This window comes from Plecotus auritus (genome assembly GCF_963455305.1).
Source record: "Plecotus auritus genome assembly, chromosome: 6".
Classification (NCBI taxonomy): Eukaryota; Metazoa; Chordata; class Mammalia; order Chiroptera; family Vespertilionidae; genus Plecotus; species Plecotus auritus.
In genome coordinates this window covers 140,989,915-141,016,073 of record NC_137773.1, presented here as the reverse complement: position 1 = coordinate 141,016,073, position 26,159 = coordinate 140,989,915, and the positions used below count along the sequence as shown (strand labels likewise).

Sequence of the window (26,159 nt, the reverse complement as noted above, 5' to 3'; positions counted from 1 at the left end):
CTCTCTCTCACCCTCTCCCTTCCTCTCTGAAATCAATCTCTCTCTCTCTCTCTCTCTCTCTCTCTCTCTCTCTCTCTCTCTCTATATATATATATATATATATATATATATATATATATATATATATGTTTTTGTTTTTTTTAAATAAGGGCCTGGTTCCTACTCACCCCACCTCTGGAAACAGCCTGCCCTCAGCTCACTTCTACCTTCCCCTCGCCTCTGCCTCTGCAGCTGTGGCCTCTGCAGCCGTGGCCTCCTGCCCCTGGCCTCTGAGGGAGCAGTTGGTTTTCACAGTAGCATCCAGCAGCGTGTGGAGAGTCTGAGGGACATGATTACTGTGCTTACTTTTTACTTGAAATCATTTGCTCAGGCAGTGGACAGGTCCACTCAGCCACACAACGCCTCCCAATATCAAACAGCTTCAGTGGGCAAAGTTCATTCCGGCTCCCACTGGGGATTGAAAAAATTCTCCAGGGTCCCTTTGCTGGAAAGAAGGATGCTCAGCTTCAGGGGGCCACAGAGTAGGGGAGGAGAGATCAGGAGTCATCTGGATGGCCTAGAAAACTCACCCTGAGCACCCCCCCCCCCCCCGGCCCCTCCACCAATAGCCAGAGGCCCCTATTTTTTTTTTAATATATTGTTTAATATATTTTATTGATTTTTTACAGAGAGGAAGGGAGAGGGATAGAGAGTCAGAAACATCGATGAGAGAGAAACATCGATCAGCTGCCTCCTGCACACTCCCTACTGGGGATGTGCCCGCAACCAAGGTACATGCCCTTGACCAGAATCGAACCTGGAACCCTTGAGTCCGCAGGCCGATGCTCTATCCACTGAGCCAAACCGGTCAGGGCCAGAGGCCCCTATTTTTATCCCAGCCTGTTGGCATGAGGTGCTTTGTTTTGGTGCCCCATACACAGAAAGAACAATGCCCTGTCTCCAGTAAACAGGGCAGAAAGTAAGTCATATCTATGTCCCCATTCTCTCATCATGCCCCTTTATCCTGACACTCTCACCTCTAACCCAGCACCTGTGCCTTTACTTACCTCAGTAGCTTTTTAAAAATTCTGACTAATTATGCATGTCCTACCTCTAAAGCAGTTTATGAAAGTTTGTTTCATACAGAAAGATTTTATATGACTTAAGTGAGGAAATTCAGACAAAGGGGAGAAAGGAAAAATAAGATGATGATTCACAGGCATAGCACATGCCACTACAGTACAGCTCCAAGCAGGGAGCTGCAAATTCAGTGCTGAGCTACCAGACAGGCAAGGGGAAGAGGGCAATAAGTTGAGTTCCATGAGCCAGAATCTCCATTAGATCACCCTTCACCCTCACCACAAGGCCTGCATAATGATGACCCTTTGTGGCACACAATACACGTGTCCTTGTCTGTGGAGACCATCTGTCCCCTCTCCTGAGGGGCAAACCAGGGAAGCTCCAGCCACATTCGCTTTACCCAAGCCCTTTAAGGTTTCTTAGGCCTTTGAAGACCCCCTCTTCCCCACCCACATCCTTTCACCTGATTAACCCCCACTTCTTCTTCTAAGCTCACCCAATTACACTTCCTACAGGAAACCCTTCCTGGCAGCCAGTCTCCTCACTGCTGTATCCCCAACATACAGAGCAATGTTAGGCTCATAGTAGGTGCTCAATAAATATTTGTTGATTGTTTAAATGAGCAAGTGATGATCAGATGCATACCATCCAATACAACCCTAACTACTTTCTCTACCTTGAGAGGGGCTGAATAGAGGGGGAGGAGAAGGAGGAACTCGGGCTTCCTTAAGTAAGAGGCTCCTGAGCACTGGGGCCCTCTATCTAATGCCAGGACACCCATGGCCAGTAGTCCAGCGTCTGCATGCACTCTCCCTTTCCTTCTTCCCTATCCACCTTCAGCTCGCCTATTAGGAAGAACCCTCTGCCTCCCTCTGCCCCCAAAAGAACTTAAGCCGGCACTCAGTGTCGCCCCGAGCTTTCCTTAACTGGAAACATGTCCCCAGAGCCAAGGCAGGATCAGTGTTCAGGTCAGAGAACTTTCACAATTCCCAGCTCCCTGAGGTCTGTGCGCCTGCGTTGGAGCCAGATGTCGGGATGTTTATGTGGAATAGCCTGAGTTTTTAATGTTTGTGACAAATTTCCATTTGTTTAAAGCATAGTGCCAACCAAACAAAACCCCTCTGGTGGCCTGAGGCTACCATTTGTAGCACTCAAGGCTGGATCCAAAATGGCTAAGAAAAGAAAGGATGGCCTTCCAAGCAGAGAAATTGGGGAACTGGCAGAGGCAAAGGCTTAAAGGCTGGGGGCGGGGGGAGGGAAATACCGTTTATGTCTAGGTCAGCTGGATAGAGATGAACTCTGGGACAAGGATTCCTCAAATATCCAATGACAGCCAGCAGCCATTACAACAAATAATTCCTTTACAACTGAAGTCCCCCACACTCTGCACTTGGCTTTCTCCTTTTATGTAACAAATAGAACACACAAGTTCTGACTCCAGGTGCTGGAATATTTTTTATTGTGAAGGCACTTACTGCATCTTTGCAGTTTAGAGAGCATTCACTCACATTCCCCTCTGAATAGCTCACCACAGTCTAGGAGTTAATTTGCTCCCATTTTATTGATGACAAAACTGAGTCTCTGAAGCAACTGGCCCAAGTTCATCCACAAACCTCTACCTCTTGCACAAAAAGAAACTCACGTTGAAAACCCACAACCCCACACAGCGTCCGATATCAATTCCTAGGCATTTGTAGTTTCTGAATTTTCAGTGCCTGGCTGGTTTTTTCTAGTATATTTGACACCGTGTATTAATTTTTAATATGCTAAATGGTGAGATGCTCTCTAATCTAACTTGAATCTCCTACACCATTCATCTCTCACACCAGCCTTGGTTATTTCTGCTCCCCAAACTAGGCATGTTCCTTTTCAGCCAGAAGGCAGGGGGACTATGCGATTCCACTCCGGGGTAGGGTTTGGACTCAGATGGCATGGGTTCAAATCCCTGTTCTGAGTGACTCTGGGTAAGTGACCCTTAGTGCCTCAGTTTCCCCATCTGTAAAATGTGGGCAACAGCAGGGGATTGGTATCCCAAGCTACAGCTCAGCCTACCTTCCCCTGAGAAAGAGAGGTGAGTGAGAGGTCATAGCCACCAACTGCCCTTTCAGCTACCCCACATGAGCCTCAACACTTAAGGTTCCCATCTTGGATTTGCATACTGGGGTGTTTGTTGTTGTGAAAACTGCCTAACAATTTCTACCACAGAAACAGCCCTAGCAGAACACACAAATATTTTTATTCTGTGAGCTGTTATTTCTGAAAAACAGAGGGGCTCACAGAAGCTTGTGAGGAGCAGGGCAGGGCCTGATGCTGGGGAGGGAGCAACTCAGGAGAGAAGAGGAAGCGACAGAGAGGCTGTTCTGCTCTATCCCCTCCCCCTTCCAGCCTTCTCCCCTTTCCCAACCTTGGGGTCTCAAACTAGCAATCCCGGGGCCAAATTCAGCTACGGATGTGTTGTATTTGGCCCAGGAATGATTTTACTGGGAAGATTTTACATCAAATTCCAGGTGTCCAGATTATTTTAGATTAGAAGATCTTCTACACTGGGCCCACATTCTCCCACAGGAGCTGAGAAATAACTGCTCTCTTTAGAAGAGCTGAGATTCTTCTCTTTGTCCCAGTCCCCACCACTCTCTGTTGTCTCCCACCCATCTACTTCACTCATTCATAAAGCTTACTTGGCCCTCACAGCTATTCGAATTTGCAACCCCTGGCCTCTGCCCTGTCCCAGGACCCAGCATCTCAATGTCAGGCCTGTGAATCCCCAGTGTGGCAGAACCCCTGGGCCATGGCCAGATTCCCTGAACTAGAGAACACCCACATTTTCAACTAGTCACACTGTAGACTCCAGAACATTTGAATCACAGACCCTCAGAAGATTCAGCAACTCACCTCTCTCTGAGTCATTCAGGAGGGGCCCAGGAGATGGGCTGGCCACACCCCTACCAAACTTCTTAGTGAAGCTCTTTATTTACACCAAGCCTTATGAGGAACCCCAAAATACCAACAGACCCCAGCAGGACCACTTCAGAGCCTGCAGACCTTGGAACCCTGGATCCTTCTATTGAACTCCCCTCTTGTCAAGATGGGGAAACTGAGTCTCAGAGAAAGGAATTGGGTGGCCAAAGGCATAGCAAACTGCTACAATAGGCCAATGTTGACTGGTCATAGCCCCCTCCCTTCCTCAGAGGCCTACCCACGCTCTTGAATTCTCCCTTCTTCCGTTGCTCAAAACCCACTCCCAGGAGAAAGCCTGAAACTCCTTCAGTCCATGGTATCCAGAACTGGTGATGGCTTTTGCCTCTCAGGAAATCTAAAGGAACTAGAGCTTTTAGTTAAAGAAATGAAGCCCGTGAAAGAATTGCAGACATTGGCTGTGGATAGAATTAGGCAAAGGAGGAAAAACAAGGAACCTGCCTGCAGTTTCTAGAATCACTCTACGTCATGTGTGATTAGAACAAGGCTGGACTAGGTTCTCAGCCCCAAGGCAGCAGCTTGGTCTCATGAAGGCCCCAGTCTCCCCATCTATAAAATGGGCATAACCCAGCTCTGAGATCCCTCATTCTCAGTGCACAGGCAGGACATTGGCTATCCAGAGCTTATCCCCACTAATAGGCAAGCTGGATGCAAGAGCCATCCCCGGCCTATCCCAGAGGGTCTCAGCCAGTCTGGCTCTTGGAGGCTCCCAATGGAGGTCTCATTGTCAGCATCAGAGGAGGCTCAGCACCTAAACCCCAGACAGGGACATACCCATCTCCCTGTATCCCTGAGCCACAGACTGCTGGACACCCAGGACCACTGAGCTTTCTTTACTTCACTCTCCCCAGCACTGGCACCAGATTGCACCCACAGTAGAGGTTCAAGAAACATGCACTGAATGAACAAATGGATGAATGAGCCAACAAATGGCAGGTTGTTAGAATCCCCTACCAATGTGACATTAGACCACATGCTCCCTTAACTGTAACAGCAGAATGTTCCATCGCTCTGACCCCAACATTCTAATAATGGTACTGTTCTAGAGATCCCTCTGGATCCCCACTTCTCACAAGTTGACTGAGGCCAGAGGTCTGATGAGGTCTGTCCCCTCCCCCTCCCCCCACCGCCTCCCCCTACCCCTTTCCATCCCTCAGCTGTCTTCATTAAATCACAGGTGAGCTGGGGTTTGGCTGGCCTCAGGGACAGGACTGACATTGCTCTGCTGCAGGGGACCATTCATGCTGCGTTTTCCATGATGACACCTCAGGGCAGGCTCATAATACTCGAGCATGTCACCTGTGTCCAGTGGGTGGGAGGAATCTAAGGTGGTTGGTGACCTCGAGTGCAGGCCCTGGAAGAATCAGACTGGTCTCTTCAACAAGGCACAGGTTGTACACGAGTTGGAACACAGGTAAGCCCTGCTGTGGTCAAGGCCATGCTAGGTGATGGCAGGGAGATGCGGTCTGCCCGGGGTAGAGGGGCGGTCTTCTCAGCAGAGGGCCCTGAGAAGGGGCTCGCCAGTGTAGATGGGAAGAAAGGCTCTTTCTAGCTCACTGTACAGCATGAGCAAGGCAGGAAGTGTGCCAGGGCACTGGATAGGGAAAAATGAAATGGCAACAGTGACTTGGGTGACACAGGATAGCAGCAAAGGAAAGAAAGAAGCAAGGGGAAGCACTTGCCTTCAAAGAGCCCAGTAAACAGAGACGCTGGCCCCTCCCACTGGATCTGCCTTTGTCTGTCCCACCCCTGAATTTCCACTGTGAGAGGTTTCTGTTCCAGGCTCCTCTTCTAAGGCACAAATGCACCTGAGGGAAGGTGGGGCCATCCACCCAGTTGAGCATCCACCCCTCCCCTCCAAGCACCACTCTAGCATGTCATGTGTGTCCTTCGGGGGTCAGCTCTTCGGGGCAGGCACTCTGTCTGTCCTTTTTGCCATTCTATCCCAGTGTCCAGAACAGTGCCAGGCACATAGTAGGTGCTCAGCAAACACTCAATGACTGCATGAATTATCTCATGAGACGCTCACAAGCACCCATGGGTTAGGTACGCTCACCCTCCCACACAGCCTGGGATTCTAACCCAGGCAGGAGCTTCCTAGTCTGTGTTCAACAGGGCAGGCAGGTGCAAAGCAGGAGCAAGGGTGCGGGTGCAAGGTGGGCATGATGCTGGGTATTCACTTCCTGTAAGAAATGACCATAAACCAGTGTCTTTGAATAAGGGAAATGGGTTCTCCCACTGTTCTGGAGGCCAAAAGTCTGAAGTCAAGGTGTCGGCAGGGTCATGCTCCTTCCAAAAGTTCCAGGTTACATTCCATTCCTTGACTCTTCCAGCTTCTGTTGGCTCTGGGCTTTCCTTGGCTTGTGGCTGCATCACTACAATCTCCACTCCATCTCCACATGGCTTTCTTCCCTCTGTGTCTGTGTCTTCTCTTCTGTCTCTTACAAGGACACCTGTCATTGGGTTAGGGCCTATCTGGATAATCCAGGGTGATGTCATCTCAAAACCCTTAGTTTTATCCGCAAAGACCATTCTCCCAAATAAGGTCACATTCACAGGTTCTGGGGAGTGCTGGGCTCTAGGCTGGTGCCTGCAAGTTTCCTGCTTTGTTTTTCCCTCTCTCTGTTCTTTGCCATGTGGCCAGACCCACTTGGGACAATTCCGGGTACGTGTGTGTCTCTCCTGGGCCCTCCAGGCCAACCTCTATGTACTCTGTCCACAGGTTTGCCAGGCACAGCTCCAGATCTAGAAAAGAGAAAGCAGATTTTTGGACAAAACTTTATACCTCCAAAGAAGCCAAAAACCTTCCTGCAGCTCGTGTGGGAAGCGCTGCAAGATGTGACACTGATCATCCTGGAAATCGCGGCCATCATCTCCCTGGGGCTCTCCTTCTACCACCCACCTGGCGAGAGCCAAGAAGGTAAGGCAGGGGGACCCCTGCTCCCCTCCCTGCAACATGTGTGCCCAGCCACACCAGAGGGCATTCCCTGCTAACAGGCACTACTCCTTCCAGGTGAAGAAGCCAAGACCCAAGGGGCTGGGTCTCACCCCCAGCCAATCAGTGGCCGAGCCAAAACCCAGGCTCAGAGCCCTGCCCCTAGTGTTCCCAAGTGTGAAATGCAAGGGCTGGACCAACAATAGTAATAATTATAATGATCATTTATTGAGCACTTACAGCATGCCAAGATCTGTGCTGAAATGTCCTCCTAACAGCCCCCATAAGGTAGTGCATGATTCTGCCCATTTTAAAGACATGGAACCAAGGCACAGAGAAGTTCGTTAACTTGCTCAAGGTCACCCAGCTAATTAAGAGTCCTTAGGTTTTGTAGTGGAGCTTAGAAAAACTGCTGCCAGGTCCCTCTCTGAGAGAGTCTGGTTTTATTGGATGGAATCCAAGTGAGGGTGGCTCCGGAAGTGACTGCTCTCTGAGAGCTCCCCACTCTCACATCTGATGACAAAGCCCCCAAATTGCTTACCTGGTGGGCTGCATTCACACTTTTTGATTTGACAGTGCTTCAGCCCATTCACAGAGATTCCTCTCAGGTCCCCTGCCCTCTGGGTACTCGATCCTCTGAAGGACCCTCCTTCAGCTCCAAAGCTGGGCTTCTCCTCAGAACCCCAAGTCACTCATTGCTTGAGGCATGCAACTATGAAAAAAAAATCATGCACTGAATATTCTAGAACACGGATTACAAACGATAGCCCACAAGCCAAACCTGGCTCACTTTCCTGTTTTTGTATGGCCCATGAACTAAGATTGGTTTTTACATTTTCAAATGGTTGAAAAAGTGAAAATAATATTATTTTGTAACATGTGGCTTTTACATGAAATTCCTACTTCATTGTGTAACAATAATGTTTTATTGGAACACTCCCATTTCTTTTTCATATTGTCTACGCTGCTTTCCTACTATAATGGCAGAGGTAAGTAGCTGCGACAAAGACTATATGTATGGCCCACAAGGCCTAAAATATTTACTATCTGGCCTTTTACAGAGAAAGTTTGCCAACCTCTTTCCTAGAAGGTCAGGATGTGGCATTTTGCCTCAAGAAAACCATTCTTCTTCTCCTTAATCCCCTCCAATCTGAGTGTGGAGGTCAACTGCCTCAATTTTATACATAATATTACTAAGTTGATTTTTTTTCTCCATGGCATCTCTCCAAAAAGGGTTTAAAGGCATAATAAAGACATGTCTCATAATATGAGGTCATATAGAAAGCCAGACAGAAAAGGAATGGAAGCAAATAAACTATGTTTGCTACTATGATTGGGAGATAAATTTGATTTTGAGCTTCCTGGCAGCCAAGGCAGAAAGGGAGTTAGGATGATTTGCATAGCTCAGATTATCAACAGGAGGAAAAACAGTCCTGTAGGAGGATAGCATGCCCCTGATTATGAATTCTGGGATGAACTTTCACATAGGCCATAAGAGATGAATCATGGGCAGCATTCTTTGCAGAAGTTTTATAGAAAATGTTGAAGAAGATCGTGCATGGCTATTTGAATAGGCCTTGAACGGAGCTAAGGGTGCAACACAAAAACATAATAGTTGTTCTTACTATTTTTATAAATACCACTAGCTGAGAGCTTTTACAGTAGAGGTTCATTTGATCCTCACAACAACCCTGTGGGTAGGTGCTATTATTATCCAGGAAACCGAGGCCCTGAAATAGGAAATGACTTGCTCCGTCACTCGCTAGGAAGCACAGAACCATGACTCAGACAGAGACGTTCTGGCTTCTGAGTCCTTGCTCCTATCATTCAGAAAGAGATGGAGTTGAGGCAGTGCCAGCTGAGTAAGTGACCTCATGTGACCCAATTCAGTGCAAGATTAGAACTCAGAGGGCAAGTAGTGGACGGGGTGCAGCCGGAGCATGCATAGAGCTTCCAGTGTGTGCCAGGGAGAGCCTTCCAGAGCCCTCCAAACAGATGCCTCTGATCACCTCCATCTTCAAGAGGTGGAAACCAAGGCCCAGAGTGAGGACGCACTTGCCTAAGGCCGCACAGCTTGTACACAGTAGGGCTGGATCTGAAACCCAAGTCTTCTGGTTCTTTTCACTGCCCTTCCATGCCTCCAGCTGAGACACTAGTACAGACCATACTCTGGGTCAATGAGGGCAGTTGTGCACACTCTAGCTCAGCCGTGGGCAAACTACGGCCCGCGGGCCGGATCCGGCTGTTCTATCTGGTTCTCTTGCTCTCCCCTCCGCTCCTTTACTTTGAATTTATATTAGTTCACACAAACACTCCATCCATGCTTTTGTTCCGGCCCTCCGGTCCAGTTTAAGAACCCATTGTGGCCCTCGAGTCAAAAAGTTTGCCCACCCCTGCTATAGAGTGCCTTGCAGCACCCACAGCCCTTCCCTGTTTTCGTTCTTGGCTCAGAGAGCTCTAGACCAGGGGTGGGCAAACTTTTTGACTCAAGGGCCACAATGGGTTCTTAAACTGGACCGGAGGGCCGGAACAAAAGCATGGATGGAGTGTTTGTGTGAACTAATATAAATTCAAAGTAAAGGAGCGGAGGGGAGAGCAAGAGAACCCTCCGCTCTTTCGGCTCCGCGGGCCGGATAGAACAGCCGAACGGGCCGGATTCAGCCCGCGGGCCGTAGTTTGCCCACGGCTGGTCTAGACACTTGTCAGAGGTCACACAGCGTATTTGTGACAGGGCTGGGATCAACACACCCAGTGCTCTCAACTCCCTGCCCATGACAGTTTCCCTAGTGCCAGAGTGCTAGCAGAGTGACAGGCACATAGTAGGTGCTTAGAAAACGTTTGTGGCTTGACCAATTTTGAGAGTCTTTATTTGGTAACCACCTAGGTCCTAGGAGGTAGCTTCCCAATGTTACTGGTTAACAAACAGAGAGAGGCCCAGAGAGGCCATGTGCATTCTCCGAGGTCACACAGAATGAGGCCACACCTTAGAAAATCTCAGATCCAGGGGAAGCAGCTGCAGATTCCACAGACCCTGTGGTCACAACCTCTAGGTCCCGTTTCTGCCCCAGTCTGAGGGGACCCAGAGGAGATCTCGGCAAGGCCTGCTCACTCTCTGCTTTCTTCCTGTTCCTGGTCTCTTCCCCCTAATGCACCAGGGGCAGCAGGAGTTGTTCCCAGAGTCCAGCGGCTCCCGATGGCTGAAGACCTAACCCAGAGATCCAGACCCCACTTTCTGGCCATTCCAAGGCACGATGTAACCATCAGCCAGTTGTCAGAAGGAAATTAAAGCTAATGGGCTTTGCTGGCAGAGTGAGTGCTCTGATGGGCCCAGAGGGCTCCTTGGTATTGAATCAGCAAGGGCAGCAGGCAGGACTGGGAGTCAAGGCAATGGGGTGCGAATCCCACTCAACTGCCATGCCTGGTTTCCAGAAGCCGGTCCAAGGAGAGCAGCTCATGAAAAGGGGGAGTGAATCAATACTTATTGTGTGCCATGTGCCAGGCCCTTACTAGGTCCAGGTCTCACCAAGTCCCTGGGGTCATCGCACTTTACAGCTGTCCAAACTGAGGCTTAAAGAGGCCAAGTCGCTTACTCTTGGTCACACAGCAGAGCCTGGACTTGAAGCCAGGTCTTTCCAATTCTAGAACCTGAAGGCTTTCCATTGTCCTGGGATGTTTCCAAGTGTCTTGAATGCTTCAATAACTAATTGGGTTGTGTGGGGGGGAGCACATTAACGAAGCACACAACAGGGAAAGAACAGCCTTCCCCATGCAGAGCATGTAGCAGGGGCAGGGAATAACAAAAGCTCTGTAAAGTGAAGCACTGGGCTCTGTATCTCAAATCACTCCCCTGAAGTTTAAGAGAATGCCTTTCCATATACTGGGTTTCTATTTAGCAAGGTTCACCTGTGTTTTCCAGCTTTTTTGGGGAGGGGTGGGGGCGGGGAGGGTAATTGGTGTCGTTCATGGTGGTAGAGGGAACTCTAGTTCCCCTCCTCCTGTCATCACGTGGTCTGGAATATAGCTGGATCCCCTCTGTGACACGGGGCTCATGGCTCCATTCAGGCCGGCTGTGGGACTGGAATGCCATAATGTGTGCCAAATGCTGGGCAACAGGAAGCAGCAGCTCTAACTGAGCCTGTGTGCGCACTGCAGTAGCTGCTTTACATAAAGGCTCACCCTGAGTCCTCCCACTCCCCTAGGAGGGAACGCCTGTCAGTGCCCTCATTCTGCAGATGAGAAAACCCAGGCACTGCGGTTCAGTAGCTAGCTCCTGGGCACACAGCAGTTAAGTAGTACAGCTGGGATTTGAACTCAGGGCTGGCCCAATGTCCGTTATCCACACGATAATGAGTATCATTACAACCAAAGGCTGATCCAATTAAACAGTTTAAAATTACTGGAAAAGCTTTGAAATTCCCAAAGGAAAAAGGTAGCTTTGAGAACCTTATACAGCAATGTGATTGTTACCTAGCCTGTACAAAACAGTTGGGGACACACACTGCCCATCCACATTAATTCTATACCATCCCAGCCTGGACACACTAGCTGAGCCTGGACCCTCCCAGCTGCTGGGAGCTAAAAAAAAACACAACACACAACTCTCTGGTACCACTTGGCCTTTTTGTCATGTTGTTTCTGTCCGCTGACTTTCCCAGATGCTCCTGCTGAGGTCTCCTAAAACTGCTGTTCTGTCCTGGCCATTGTGGCTCAGTTAGTTGGGTGTCGTCCATGCACCAAAGGTTTCTGGCTCCATTCCCAGTCAAGGGCACATGCCTAGGTTTGGGGCTCAATCACTGGTAAGGGGCATGCAGGAGGTAGCCAATTAATGTTTGGCTTCACATCGATGTTTCTTTCTCTCTCTCTCCCTCTCCCTTCCTCCCTCTCTAAAAATCAATAAAAAATATTTTTTAAAAACCTGTTGTTCTCTCGCCCTGGCCGGCGTGACCCAATGGTTAGAGTATTGGCCCGAGCACCAGAGAGTCACGGGTCTGATTCCCAGTCAAGGGCATGTGCCTGGGTTGCAGGTTTGATCCCTGCCCCCCATCAGGGCACATGTGAGAGGCAACCAATCCATGTGTCTCTCTCACATCAATGTTTTTCTCTCTCTACTTTCTCTCTCTCCTCCTCCCCCCTCCATTCCACTCTCTCTAAAAATCAATGGGAAAAAATATCCTCCCGTGAGGATTAACCAAAAATAACAACAAAACCTGCTGTTCTCTCTTCCTTGGGATTGAATTGAACTTCCATACAATTGGCCATAGGTCGGTCTATGACAATATTTTCTACTTTCCACATGAGGCCAGCAAGTGGCAGAGAGTATAGTAGGCTCAGTGACAGTGGGCAGGGCAGGTCCAGTGTCAGATTCTAGGCCCAGGTCTGGATTCAAACTCCAGATCTGCTGTGTGACCCCAGGTGAGTCACTGTCCCTCTCTGAACTGCTTCCCTTTTTTCAGCCATCTTGATGATTAAAGTGAGTGCTTGGCATATAGCAGGTCTTGCAAATAGGCCAGTCGCCTGCCCAACCCCCAGGGGAGAGAACTACCCTGAGTTTTCCAGGAATGGATGGTCAGACATGGAAAGGGCTGTTCTCTACCCACACCCTCATCCCCAGTGGAAAAAGGACCTGAGCTAGTCCTGGCTGCAGCAATCACCTTGGCTGTGTCACCTCAGTTTCTGGGTCTCAGTTTCCTCACCTGTTAATGGGGGAAATACCACTCACTCTCTGGATCCTGTGGGGAAGCAGAAGACAGAGTGTGTGTAAGGGCTAGGAAATGCCCTAGCACTTGGCACCATATGGACAGGACCTGCCTTTGCGTCTGAGGCCTTTGCATTAAATGTGTGTGTGTGTTTTTTTTCATTTTCTTTTTCACATGTTGGGCCCGGCAGGCCTCAAGCAATTTGAGGGCCCAGACTGGGAGGTTCAACAGAGCAAGGGTGTGAGGTGTAGGTCACACTGAGGCTCAGATGGAATGTGGGTATCCTCACGGTGTGGTTGGGGCTCAAATCCAACAAAGGCCAAGTAAGAACCTCCTGTGACTGAGCACAGGCCAGAGCTTCCACCTTCTTTTCCTTGAGCCCAGAAAGTGGTCTCAATGAACCCCATTTTGCAGATGAGGATGCTGCAGCTCAGGAATAACAGTGATTGACGCAGGCTAGTACAGGGACAGCAGTGGGATTAGAACCAGCTCGTCGGAGGGCAGTTCCAGTGCTGTGGTTCCTACCCCCCAACCTGGAGACCTGCCTCGTGGTTGCTGGAAGAATGGAGGAAAGGACAGCAGAAAAACTACATTTTAAACCCTAAAGCAGGTACAATGTTGATTGGCCCCATTCTGTTACATCCTCACTTTTTCTCGTTTCTTGTTAAGCAGGCATCTCTTTTGTACCAGGGCTATGCTGGAGATGCTATGGACCTCACCTCATTAAATTCCAGCCCTCAGAGTGGTCCCTAAGATAAGGACTATTCTTCCTATTTTACAGATAAGAAAATGGAGGTTCAGAGAGGTGAAGTCATTACCCAAGATCTCACAGCTAGAACAAAGGCAGAAATCCACAGTAGGCTCTGAAGTCAGATATCCTAGCTCCCCACTTGCCCTTCGTAGCTTAGACAAGTCATGTGGCTTCTCTAAGAAGCCTCAGCTTCCACATCTGTGAAATGGGCAGAGTAAGTGCTCTGAGATAATGTGTGTGAAGCCCTTTGCACAGGGCTTGGCACCTAGATGCACTGAATAAATGATTCATGATTATCTGATTATCAACATTTTTTGTTTGACAGAGCTGGGATTTAAAGCCAGACCACTCGAGGCCCCATCTGCCTAGCTGACCCCACACCATTTGCTTCCTTCTATTCTCTGCAGGATGTGCCACAGCCCAGGCTGGGTCTGAGGATGAAGGGGAGGCAGAGGCAGGCTGGATTGAGGGGGCTGCCATCCTCCTCTCAGTCATCTGTGTGGTCCTGGTCACGGCCTTCAACGATTGGAGCAAAGAGAAGCAGTTCCGGGGCCTGCAGAGCCGCATCGAGCAGGAGCAGAAGTTCACCGTGATCCGGGCTGGCCAAGTGGTCCAGATTCCTGTGGCCGAGATTGTGGTTGGGGACATCGCCCAAATAAAATATGGTAAGTGTCCCAACCGCAGAGCTACATGCTAGAGCTGGAGCAGAGATGGGACAGGCCAAGCAGACCAAAGAGGCTGGCCCAGGGAAGGAGGTGGGTCCCTGAAGGCTGATCCCAAGCCAAGATGTCTTCTGCGATCCTTTGGAAGTAGAAGGCTACTTCCTGGAGGGAGTAGATTTCAGAATTGATTTAACTCAGAAATTGCAAATACTTGGCACATGTGCCACAACTCTCAATACCTGTAGACGTTACTAATCAGTCACAGCTCAGGGCCTCCATACAACCTCAGAAGCTTTCTCGACACAATACTCCAAGGACTACTAATACTCAGAATGGGTTTATGGGATGAAGTCCATTTCCTATCCCTGATTTGGCTATTGATGGATGGTTGTTGGGCCAGAGAGGGTGTTATGGGGAGTGAACATAGATGAGTGAACAGTCTAAGCCTATGATACTACCTTGGAGAAAGTGAGCAAGCTGGTGTCAAAGGAGTTTAGATGAGTATGTCCTTGGGGAAGTAGAGGCAGAAGATGGAAGCGAGACTGGAGTATACCCCTCCTCACTTAGCCCTCGGGGGCTTGGTTTCCTCTGATAATGTGACTGTCCTGGAGTCTCCTCTGCCTAGTCCAGATGGACTAATCCCTTTCCAAAGAATTCCTCAAATCGTAGTTGAAACCAGAGAATGAATTGTTGAGAAAACTAGGCCTCAAGACCACACCAGGCCAAGGAAAGCACTTAATAAACTAAAGAACATGCCTGCCTGAGCTAGGATTTTTGGACCCAACCTCAACCCTCCCAGCCTGTACCATCGACTTCAGCTCCAGTCTTCAGCTGCCTATTGGCCTGTGATGGGCACCATGTTGGTTCCTGCACCCTGGAAGCTCTAGGCAGCTCGTCCCAATAGTGAACCTTCCCTTATAATCATAACTTTTGGGGACTATTCCAGCCTCTTCAGCAACCTGAGACCTTGCTGACTCCCTTGACCTTCCTCCCATCAGGTGATCTTCTCCCTGCTGATGGCCTCTTCATCCAGGGCAATGACCTCAAGATCGATGAAAGCTCCTTGACAGGAGAGTCTGACCAGGTGCGCAAGTCCGTGGACAAGGACCCCATGCTGCTGTCAGGTGAGCTGCAGCCCAACAGTGGGCTCACTCCCATTGCTGGTTTCTGTCCCCTTCATGAGGCTGGAGGGTCTTGGAGACTTTGGTCCTTGGCTTCAGATCTCTGGCCTGCTCAGCTCCAAGTGAGAACTTCCTCTCTTTTCCCCAGAAAACATGCATTGAGCCTAATGGGCTCTCAGCACTGCTTTAGGGATACCACAGTGAATAGAATCGACTGCCCTCGGGTAATTTACCTTCTAGTGATTTAGTTTTCTGAAAAGTCAAACGTTGAAGCCCATTCTTATCAGAGATGAGAAAGAATCAGTCAGGTGACAATTGTTTTGTTTTGTTTAATCCTCACCTGAGGATATTTTTCCATTGATTTTTAGAGTGAATGGGAGAGAGAGGGGAAGACAGAGAGAAATATCTATGTGAGAGAAACACATCAATTGGTTGCCTCCTGCAAGCCCCAGACCAGGGCCCGGGTCAGGAAGGAGCCTGCAACCGAGATGCCCTTGACTGGAATCGAAACCAGGACCCTTCGATTCTAGAACCCTTGGCCCAGGCTCATGGGAAAAGACAGTGAGCCAAACCAGCTAGGGCTGGGTGCAAGACAACTAGGAAGGGATGAGGTAGTTAAAGCCTCAGTCCTGAGGAGCTATGTGGTGTAGTGAGAAGAGATAGGCAATGGGAAAATTCCAGATGGTGGTAGGTGTGGGGCAAAAATAAAGCAGGACAAGGGGAGGCAGGTGGCTGGAGAGGTCAGGGGAGGCCATGTGTGAGCTGAGGTGTGAATGATGAGCAGGAGCTGGCCTTGTGACTATCCAGGGAAAGTATACTAGGCAGAAGGAACAGCAAGTGCAAAGGCCCAATGGCAGGATTGTACTGGAGGACTGTGAACAAGATGGAGATGTGGAGGGGCCAGATGTCAGGCCTCATGGGCATGGTCAGGAGTTTGGAAATGTTTTGTGTGATGAGGATTATCTGGAATGGTTTTAAACAGTGAACTGAACACATTTACTTTTTTAAAATCTCACTCTGGCTGCTGCAGGGGGCAAGACAGGAAGCAAGGAGACCATGCAGAGGTAAGGCACCAGCCAGGTGACCACCCTCCCTCCAGCAGGAACACCCAAAAGGCCTTATTGTCGAGCAGTGCTCATCAAGCAGCCTCTGATCAGCTACTTTAGGCCTGACCCTGGACTAAGCAATGGGACCCACCTCTGGCTTCAGGAGCCTCCAGCCCAGATAGACTGGAATAAGCAGACCAGCAAACAACTGGAGGAGTGAGGAAGGTGTACAAAAGCCAAGAAGGGAACAGAGCGGGAGGTGGAATTGAGCTGGGTTTTAAAGCATGGGTAGCAGCCCACCAAACAGAGTTTTGGATAAAGGGCCCTCCTAGCAGAGGCAAACATGTGAAAGGCACCGAGGTCTGAAGGATTGTGTGTCATCCTCGAAATACAAGGTCCCTGCCCTCCTGTAGCTTAGACTCCTAGAGACAGACAATAAAGAAGCAAGCAAGCAAATATATAACGTAATTTCAGATAGTGATAAATCAGTGATAGTGATAATTCTGCCATGGTAAAGAAATAGAGACCCAGAGGAAAGGACAGGAATCTTAGCTGGTCAGGGAAGGCGTATCTGAGGAGATTGCATGGGAGCTAAAACTGGAACTATGACAAGAAAGAGCATTATAGGCAGAGGGATAGCAAGTACAAAGGCCCGGGGGTCTGACTGAGAGATGGAAATCCTCAGATGCTCTCTTGGAACTTAGGGCTACATGGCCCTGTGGTCCTAGTTCCAACCTCTGGTTAGCAGAGAGGCGAGCATTCTTGGGAGCAGTGGCCAGGTGCGTCAGATGGGTCATCTGGGTCAGTGGAAATTGAGGGGAGGTTCTGGGCCTGAGCGGATGGGTTGTGTCTGTCCCTCTAGTCAATGATAAGCCTCATAATTGGGTAGGGGTGGTAGGATGTCTCCGAGGGAACTGGATGTCCCAGAGACCATCCAGAGAGCTTAGGCCCTTGGAGACTTGGCAGTGATCTCTGCCTTCAGTGGGGAAGAACAGGGAACTAGGGACAGACAAAAGTGTTCCAGGTCTTAACAAGAATCTGGGAGAGCCCCGTGAAGCTCAGACTGGTGGGATCACAGTGGGGTCAGCACTGGTCCTCAGCTCGGGAATGGGTGGTCTCTGAGCACTGAGAGATGAGAGGCTCAAGTTGAACCAACTGCTTTAGTCTCAACCTATGCAACTTGGCTCTGAGCCTTTGGATGTCAGGAGACAGCAGCCATGGTCTCCCACGATGTCCTTGTGGACAAGATGGAGAAGGCTATGCCAGAGGCCAGGAGATTTTGGCCAGTTTGTGCTGATTCTTGGATTGCGGTTATCTGGTTTCTAGTGGCCTTCCCTGGAGCTCTGTCCTGTCACAATATGGAAAGTGTGCCATCAAGTTCACAGAGATCACCAGCCCAGGGAGCATGGCAAAAAGAAAGCAAGAGTCAGGACCCACAGAGATCACCAGAGTGCAAGACGAATTAGACGGAAGGAAATGGAGCTTGACTGCACGCAGCAGTGCTCACATTCAGAAACACAATTGCATGGGGGAAAGGAGGAGCAAGTGGCTTGGCCCGGGCTCATGGGAAAAGACAGTGAGAAAGTGGCATCATTGGCCCAACAGAAAGTAATCTAACTGGGAAGAGAATTCTGTTGCAGAAGAACCATTCTAGGACAAAAGAGGCTGCCTGTAAGGTAATGAGTTCCCTGTCACTGATTGGAACTTAGGGCCACATGGCTCTGTGGTCCTGGTTCCAACCTCTGGTACCAGAGAGGCGAGCATTTCTGGGAGCAGTGGCCTGGACAGGCTGTGGGTGGGAGTGGTATAGAGTAGGCCCAAGCACTGAAGGGACACTGCATTCAGTGCCCCTCCCAGCTATGAAAGTCACGGATTCACCACATCCTGCTCACCCTGTACCTCTACTTCAAACCCACCTGGCTCCATTCCTGTTCCCTGCCTCTGTGAAAGCTGTTCCCTCCTCCTAATGGCCCTCTTTCTCCCTTTCACATTGCTCATTTAACTTCTGTCCATCTGCTCGGGCTTACCTCCTTCACAAAGCCTGCTCTGAGCACCACCTCTGGCAGTCACTCTCATACCACCTGGGATCCACAGGTCAGCCTGTGACATTCACTCTGTGCTTGTCCCATTCGGGCACAGCCTTGTAATGTTGATTGAGATTTTTCTGCACAAACTGTCTCAAATAAAATAAAGAACAAAACCCATCCAGATCAGATCTAATAGGTCTCATTTTATCTTTGGCCGTACACAGATAGAAGACACCAGGACAGACACACGGGTGGTCCACTTCTATTTCGGTCCTCTCACCCAAACAGATCCAAGCAGGCGGGAGCCCACGCATGAGGTTATCAGGAGGTCATGCCCAGCTCCACCCCTGGGCCCTGCACACCTTAGGGCTCAGGCACTGCCTGCCAGAGTGAGGAGAGAGGCTGCATTGTAGAAGAAGCAGAGTTGGGCCAGGCTGAGCCAGATCTGGGCTCTGAACTCTCTGTGTGGCCTCAGGCAAGTTGCTTCACTTCTCTGAGCCTCAGTTTACCTGTGAGGACAATAGGGGTGTCCTGGTGTATGATATAGGTGAAGCCCTACCTAGCATAGCACTGGTAGGGGGATGCTCATGCTGGGTTGGTTCCCTTTCCCGTTCCTTGGGTGGAACCTGGACTTGGGGGCAAAATAGTCTTGGGTTCCAATCCCGACTCCACCCCTTATTGGCTGGGAGACCCTGGACAAGCTTCTTAGCCTTTCTGAGCCCCCATTTTCTCACTTGTAAAATGGGACCATAACCCCAGCTCATAAGATTGTGTCAAAGCATCCGCTTTCCTCTCTCTCGCTTCATCTCAACTGTCTACCCTTGCCCACTCTCTGGACTGCCCACCTTCTCTCCACCATCCAGCTCCTCCCACCTTCAGCCTGCAAGAGCCTGCTTCCTCCAGGGGGGGGTTCCTTGATAGCTCTCTCCCCAGTGCTGTGAGTTCTGGATAGCTGCTGTTTGGATGCTCATTTTTGCGCATGATGAGACACCCCAGATCCTGTCCCTGTGCTGGGAGGCCTTGCTGGGCCTTTTGGTCAGATGACCCTCAGGGAACACAGAGAGACCAGGATAGGGGTGCCTGCGGGGTCCTCGTGGTGCAGAAGCCCCCTTGTGGAATCTGGCACACTGCGTCAGCCTAGAGGAAGGCAAAGGACACTCCAGTTCTGAGTCAGTTGGCCCAGCCATGTCTGGCCTGTGATCCTGGACAGGTCACTTCATCTCTTGGAGCCTCCATGTTTGTGTTTGTACAATGGGGAAGCCAGTAGGGGCCCTTCCCCCTGCCTACCCCACAGGGAAACCACATGCACAGATGGATGTGACTGTCCTTTGTCAATGGTGCTGTGTGAGGTGCTATGTGAGGAATAAGAGCAGCGTTTGGAGACAGAACACTCGGGTTCTAGCCCTCCATCAAGCTTTGGCTTTGACCTCTACCCCCAAGGACTTCAGCATCCTCATCTATTACTCAGCAGCATCTACTCTGATGTCCCCAGTGCTCCAGGCACAAAGGAAATCATAAAGGCCTGGAGCTCCTTCCCCAGCATGGCCAGGCAGGCCCCAGCCCATGTCCGGTTCTTCAGACCAGGCAGAGTGGAAACAGTCAGGAATCACAGGCTCCCTGGTCCCTGGGTCCAGGTAAGGGGGTGGGGGCGCCAAACCAGAGCACAGCTGGTTCCGACTGCTGCCTACCAAAGTGCCCCTCAGTGCCGCTGCTGAGTTCCCTGTGCAAGCAGAGCCTCCCAGTGTTTAAATGTTGGCAAGAAATCCCTATTCTTTTAAAGCCTGTGTGGGTCAAGCAACAGATGGGTGGGCCCTAGAGCACAAACTCTGACCTGGGCCCATTTCTTTTGTTTTAATTTTGTATTTTAAGATAATATCAAACTTTCAGAAAACTTGCAAGAACAATACAAAGAACGCCTACGTGCCCTTCCCTCTGATTCCACTGTTATTACCGTTCTGCCCTGTCTGCTCTCTCAGGAGCCTCCCTCCTCCTCGTCATGCACGTGATTGCCCTGGGCCCCTTCACATTTCAGTCTATTCCCTAAGAAAAGGTATTCTCGTGTGTAACCACAGCACAGCTGTCAATTCAGGAGACTCGACACCAATGCAGTACTGCCACCTAATATACTGTCCATATTCATGCTTGCCTGCTGTCCCCACAGCATTCTCCAACTGGGACCCAGTGCAGAACACTGTATGGCATTTAGGTGTCCTGCCCCTTCAGCCTCCTTTAACACGGAGCACCTTTCATGGAAGGCCAGTGGTTCTGAACCCTCCTGGGTCATGAACTCTGGTGACAGTCCCATGGAAACAGTGATCCCTCTTATGAGAAATAAATACCTAGACTTGTGACTTAGCAACTTCTCATGGGATTTACAGATCCCTAGAGAACCTAATCTTGTCTTGATTTGCAGCTGGGAAAACTGAGGCCCAGAGCAGGAGTGTAAGGCCCCACGGAGGGGAGGGCCAGAGAGAGACCCTAGCCCTCTAGCCCCCCAGCCCTGTACTCCTGCAGCCCCCATGAGTGAGCTCTCCTCCAAGGGCCCCGTGACTTCTATTACCCAGCCACATGGCCTGTTTGAAATGTCTTATGGTAAATTCCATCAGGAAGCCAGCAGCTAGGTGCCATCAGTGTGACCATGGAAGGGCCCTGGGGGCCAGGGTGAGGGCTTGTCCTCAAAAGCAGCAGGATCTGGCTCCAGCAGGCCCATTAGCTCTGCCCCCTACAGGACCCCCCAGCCTCCTCCATCACCACTGGAGTCAGGGTGTTAACAGCACGAGGTTGCACAGGACATCAGCAAAACCCCTTGGGCCTGCTGCCCACCCTGCCCACCGAGTGGTAGGCCAAGCATAGAGAGCCACACCTGCCACCACTGCTGCCGCCTCCAGGAGCCTAGGATGATATCTTGACGCTGGAAGGCCCAGTCTGCTGCTCGGCCCATGCTTTCTCCATTACACTACCCTGCCTCTTCTCCATGAGAGGCAGTGGGGGGTAGTGGATAGAGCACGGGTTCAAGTCCCGGCTCCATCGCTCACAGCTGTGTGACCCTGGGCAGAGAGGCCAGGGTGGTTGGAGGAGCTTGGGGTTGTGCTTGCGCCAGAACCTACCTCACCGGGCTGTTGTGAGGGAGACAGGCTCATGGGCACTAAAGCACTTTGCCAACTGTCGTGCTCCGCAAGTGTGCGTTATTACTGTTAGCAACGGGGCTGGGAATCATATAGCTCTGCTTGGTGCTTGTGCCTAGAGCAGGGGTGGGCAAACTTTTTGACTCGAGGGCCACAATGGGTTCTTAAACTGGACCGGAGGGCCGGAACAAAAGCATGGATGGAGTGTTTGTGTGAACTAATATAAATTCAAAGTAAAGGAGCAGAGGGGAGAGCAAGAGAACCGTATAGAACAGTCGGATCCGGCCCGCGGGCCATAGTTTGCCCAAGGCTGGCCTAGAGGCAGATGATAATCCCCAGAAATGGCTTCCATTCCTTTTTCACATCTCTACCCCCAGAAAGACACCTTTTGGAAGGTATGACCTCACCCCTTTTCCTGTCCAGAGAGAGTTCTGGGAAGTCAAAACTGGGAGAGCGAGGAGCACTGGTTCAAGCCTTAACCTATGCCTCAGGTGCTGTGCAACCAAAATCAGCCATTTGCCTTTTCTGGGCTCAAAAGCTGCGTTTTGTAAAACTAGGCCCCTCCAGCTCTGCAAACAAGGGCTCAGTGTACCCCACTTGCCACTGCACGAGGCTTTGGTCCCAAGACAGCCAACATCTAGACCAGGTCAGGTGGGGGCCATTTCCTACTGCTCATAGCAAGTCTCACGTAGGGATGAGCTTTGAGCCTACAGTCAGGAAGGTTCTGGCCTGCCCCCTGCTACCAGGTTAAAGGTAAGGTTCCAGTGTGGTAAGACAGGATGACCAGTTGGCAGAAGCCACAGTGTTCCCTGGGCCAGGGCTCCTTTCTCTCTCACAGACGGACAGGAGCCGGATGGCTGACACAGCTCCCCACCGCTTTCCTGCCTTCGTCTAGCTTCCTGCCTTCCAACTCTGCCATAAGCCTTCCCTACAAGGTGGGAAAAACAGAGACTAGAGCCCCACCCTCACTCCACCCCAGCTCTGCCCTCTCAGCTGAATGTGGAGATGACCTCTTGGGGGCAACTTTCCTGTCTGTGAAATGGGAGGGAGATGATGATTACCCACAGAGGAACTGTGAGGGCCAGGTGGAGAAAGTAACTGAGATAGTACTTGACACACAGTGAACCAGCTCAATAAAGATTAGTTCTCTTCTTTTTTTTTTTAAATATATTTTATTGATTTTTTACAGAGAGGAAAGGAGAGGGATAGAGAGTTAGAAACATCGATGAGAGAGAAACATCGATCAGCTGCCTCCTGCACACCCCCTACTGGGGATGTGCCCGCAACCAAGGTACATGCCCTTGACCGGAATCGAACCTGGGACCCTTGAGTCCGCAGGCCGACACTCTATCCACTGAGCCAAACCGGTCAGGGCAAGATTAGTTCTCTTCTTCCCTCACCCAGTGGTTCCCTGCTGAACACCAAGCAAACCCCAACTCTGCACCCTCACACAGGCTGCTCCATGGTCCTGCTTCTCTCCCACTCCTCCCTTCATGAGCCCAGCTGATCCACTGCCGTCGCCTGTCCCACCTCCCACCTTTGCCTGGGCTGTGCCCCCTGCCAGGACACTGGGCCCTTGGATCTCTGTTGTCTTGTGCTGTTATTGATCTGTGTGCCTGTCTGCTCCCCTCAAACCCAGCTGGACTGTGCACTCCTGGAAGGCAGAGATCACAAGAGACCTTCCCTTCCGGCCCCAGAGCCCAGCACAGAGTTGGCACTCCACAATATCTGTCCATCAGATGAAACGTGTGGCCTGGCAGGAGGCTTCACGTTTGGTCATCTATCCACACAAACCTCTGATGGCCCCATCTTAACTGAAACCCAAACTTTCCAAGAGGTAGCCTCTTAATGGAGGCTGCCCTACCCCAGCCAGGGATGGCCCTTGTCTCCAGGGACCAGGGGACCCAGACTTCATCACTGAGAGGTGAGACCTAAGCCAGGCCTCCCCATTTTGCAGAGAACAAAGCTGAGGTCCAGAGAGTAGAGGGCTGGCCTCAGGTCACACAGCAAATCAGAAGCAAACACCAGACTGGTTCCCAGGTCCCCTACTCCTTAGCCCAGGGCTCACTTCATCCCCCCGCCCCGCCCCCCATGCTTGTATATCCTAAAGGGCTCCATGGGAGCTTCAATGAGGTGGGAGCTACAGGATGGTGCCCAAGAGATCATGGACAGTGAAGTCTTGGTGCAAGGCCCTGCTGGGGCCCCCACACTCAAGGGGTTCTCACCTTGGCCCCTACACAAAGACCCTGCAGTTTTCCTTTGAGAGATTTAGTCATCCAACCTTTTATTTGAATGCCTGTGGTTCTGCCATTACAGCCACAGGCTTTGGGGTTAAGCATTGCTCTCTGTAGAGGATCCTGGAACTGGGGTGTGACAATGTAGCGGGGGTGACCTGGCAGAAGGGGCAGCCAGGCCCTGAGGTCCTTGTAGGAGAGAGATCCTGGTAGGAGAGAAGGACCCTTGAGGAGGAAGTTTTGGATGAGAGGTAGGGGAAGGGCATTCAGTAACTGTGTGAGCAAAGGGGGTGGGGGACTAGACACAAAGCCCAGTGAGCTATGCACACTCCCAGGGCAGAGGCCATGGGGCAGGAACCAGTGGTCGAGGGCCAGAAGAAGGCCGGGGTCTGACACAGGGGGTACTGACCGAATTTGGACTTTGAGGAGTTTTGGAGGGTGTCTGAACTGGGGGACAGCGGTCAGAGGTGAAAGTGGGGCACAGAACGAAGGAGGGCCAGAAGGAGAGGTTGATGTCCCATCTACTGCTGGGGCCTGGAGGACCACCTGGGGCTTATCTGAGGCTGGTTAGGGGGCTGTGCCTTCATGTTGTCCCCTGAGTTATGGCCCGAGGTCACCTCCCTGGCTTCCTCCTCCTTCCTCCCTCCTCCCTGCCTCCCAGTGCAAAGCCGCCAACTCCCTGCAATGATGGGAGTGATTAGATTAGAAGGTGATTTTGGGGTCTGATTATCTTAGGTGGAAATTGGCCCCCTGTGTCTTTTTCCATCCCACCTAGAGCTGGGGAGGTGGGGAGCAGTATTTCCATTGCCACCCAGGCAGAACAGACTTTCACAAATGTGTTTGAGATCAGGGTGTGAAGACCTTGTTTCCTGGAGAGACAGATGACAAAGAAGATAGTCTCTATCCACTTCAGACAGGAAAGTTCAAAGCCTGGCTCTGCCCCTCACCAGCTGTGACCCTGGGCAAGCCACTTCTCCCTGAGCCTCAGCTTCCTCCTCCATAAACTGAGGGTCAGTGTGAGGACTCAGAGATGACTGCTGTGAGGGGCTTAGCACACTGCCTGCACAGAGCAGGTGTCCTCCAGAAGGTAGTGCCAGTACCGGCAGTGCTGTCTGCACTCTGAATGCATGAAGTGTGTTCCTCCCTCACCTTTAAAGATCTACAATGACCCCACCCCCACATGACCTCTGTGGGCCTCAGTTTCCTCATCTGTCTAACACTGCTGGCATTTAACAACCCCTCCTGACAGCCCGCACACAAGCTGAGCTGGTGCACCACAAAGCATGTTAGCAGTAAGTTATCGTATTATCCAGGGTCCTGTTACTGGGCCCTGGTTCTCCCTGTTGGTGCTCCTTAGGGGCTAGTTAGGCTGCAGGGTCTGCCCGTGATAGAAAGACACCAGGCCTGGGATGGTTGGCCTAGAATCAGTGTCCACGCTCATTCTGTGGTCCTCACTGTTCCCTGCCCCAAAAAGCACTGTCCTTCTGTCCTGGGAGTGGGCAAGGAGCAAGCAGAAGAGCTCACGTCTGAGGATCTGGGTTCTGTTACAGATTGCCAGGTTTCATGACCCCCTGGGAACCTCATGACTTAGTTTACCCATTCATGGATGGACAAACTGACTTTTCCCTGCCTTAAAGGAACTTCCTGGAGTGTGTTTATCTGCACTTTAAGATCCTGAGATACTGGAAGCCAATGCTAGAACACCACACACATGCGCACTTTCACACAGATACACGCACAATCTCACAATTGTTCAGATCCTAGAAGGAAAGGGAAGGAGTGGGTGAAACATCTTGGAAAGTAGAAATAGATTTCCTTGCTTTAAGGGAAGTACTTCCAGTCCTGACTCAGAACTTCTTAACACTTATTTTAGATACAATTCTAATGAGTTTGTTGACTTAGACTTCAAATCTGAAGCAAATTGGAAAACAAGAAGAAGGCTGTTAGAGACAAGTTACCCTGATAATGGGAGAAGAGGCAATCAATCTTGAGAGGAAAGAAGGAAAAACTCTAAAAAGCAGAACTGGATTCAAGAAGCAAGTCATCAGGGCTGTTTAGTATTGGGGGTCAGCATCCATGGCCATTGGGCCCCTCAAACACTGTCTTGCAAACTCAACATAGTTCTTACTGTGCAGCCTGAGGATGGCCCAAGACTGCTTCAGGCCAGGACTGCATTCTGACTTCTCTGTTGAGGAAAGAAGTATGTGCTGCATTGTAGAGAGCTTTCTACCCAGAGTGGTAGAAATTAAAATCAGGGGAAAAAATGGGCACCTAACTATTCTTTACTAAAGAGCATGGCCACTGGCAGGACTGAGGGGGCCTCCCCAGGTGTGTCCAGAGCCTCTGCAGGTGACACCACTCCGGCCCAGTCAGTCCCAGGTGCCAACTCTCTATTTGTGAGTGGCCCGTCTGTTCTGAGAAAGCTGCAGGACCCAGGAGCTATGTGTTTCCAATGCCACTGAGGATAAAGGGCCAGCGGCCTCCGGATGTTAGGCCTGGGCTGTTGTAGCTGCTGTTCATTTCCTGT

The 26,159-nt window shown here is 50.7% G+C and overlaps 1 protein-coding gene across 10 annotated transcripts in view; it reads left to right on the top strand.

Annotated features, from left to right (window-relative positions):
* Nucleotides 1-26,159, top strand: part of ATP2B2 (ATPase plasma membrane Ca2+ transporting 2) — a 380,690-nt gene that overhangs the window by 277,552 nt on the left and 76,979 nt on the right. For all 10 annotated transcript variants that reach the window (XM_080675183.1, XM_080675181.1, XM_080675175.1 and 7 more), the window contains 3 exons: nucleotides 6,758-6,955; nucleotides 13,825-14,082; nucleotides 15,078-15,203. In XM_080675183.1, coding sequence (XP_080531309.1) covers nucleotides 6,758-6,955; nucleotides 13,825-14,082; nucleotides 15,078-15,203 — 582 coding nt within the window. The remainder of the gene's footprint in view (nucleotides 1-6,757; nucleotides 6,956-13,824; nucleotides 14,083-15,077; nucleotides 15,204-26,159) is intronic.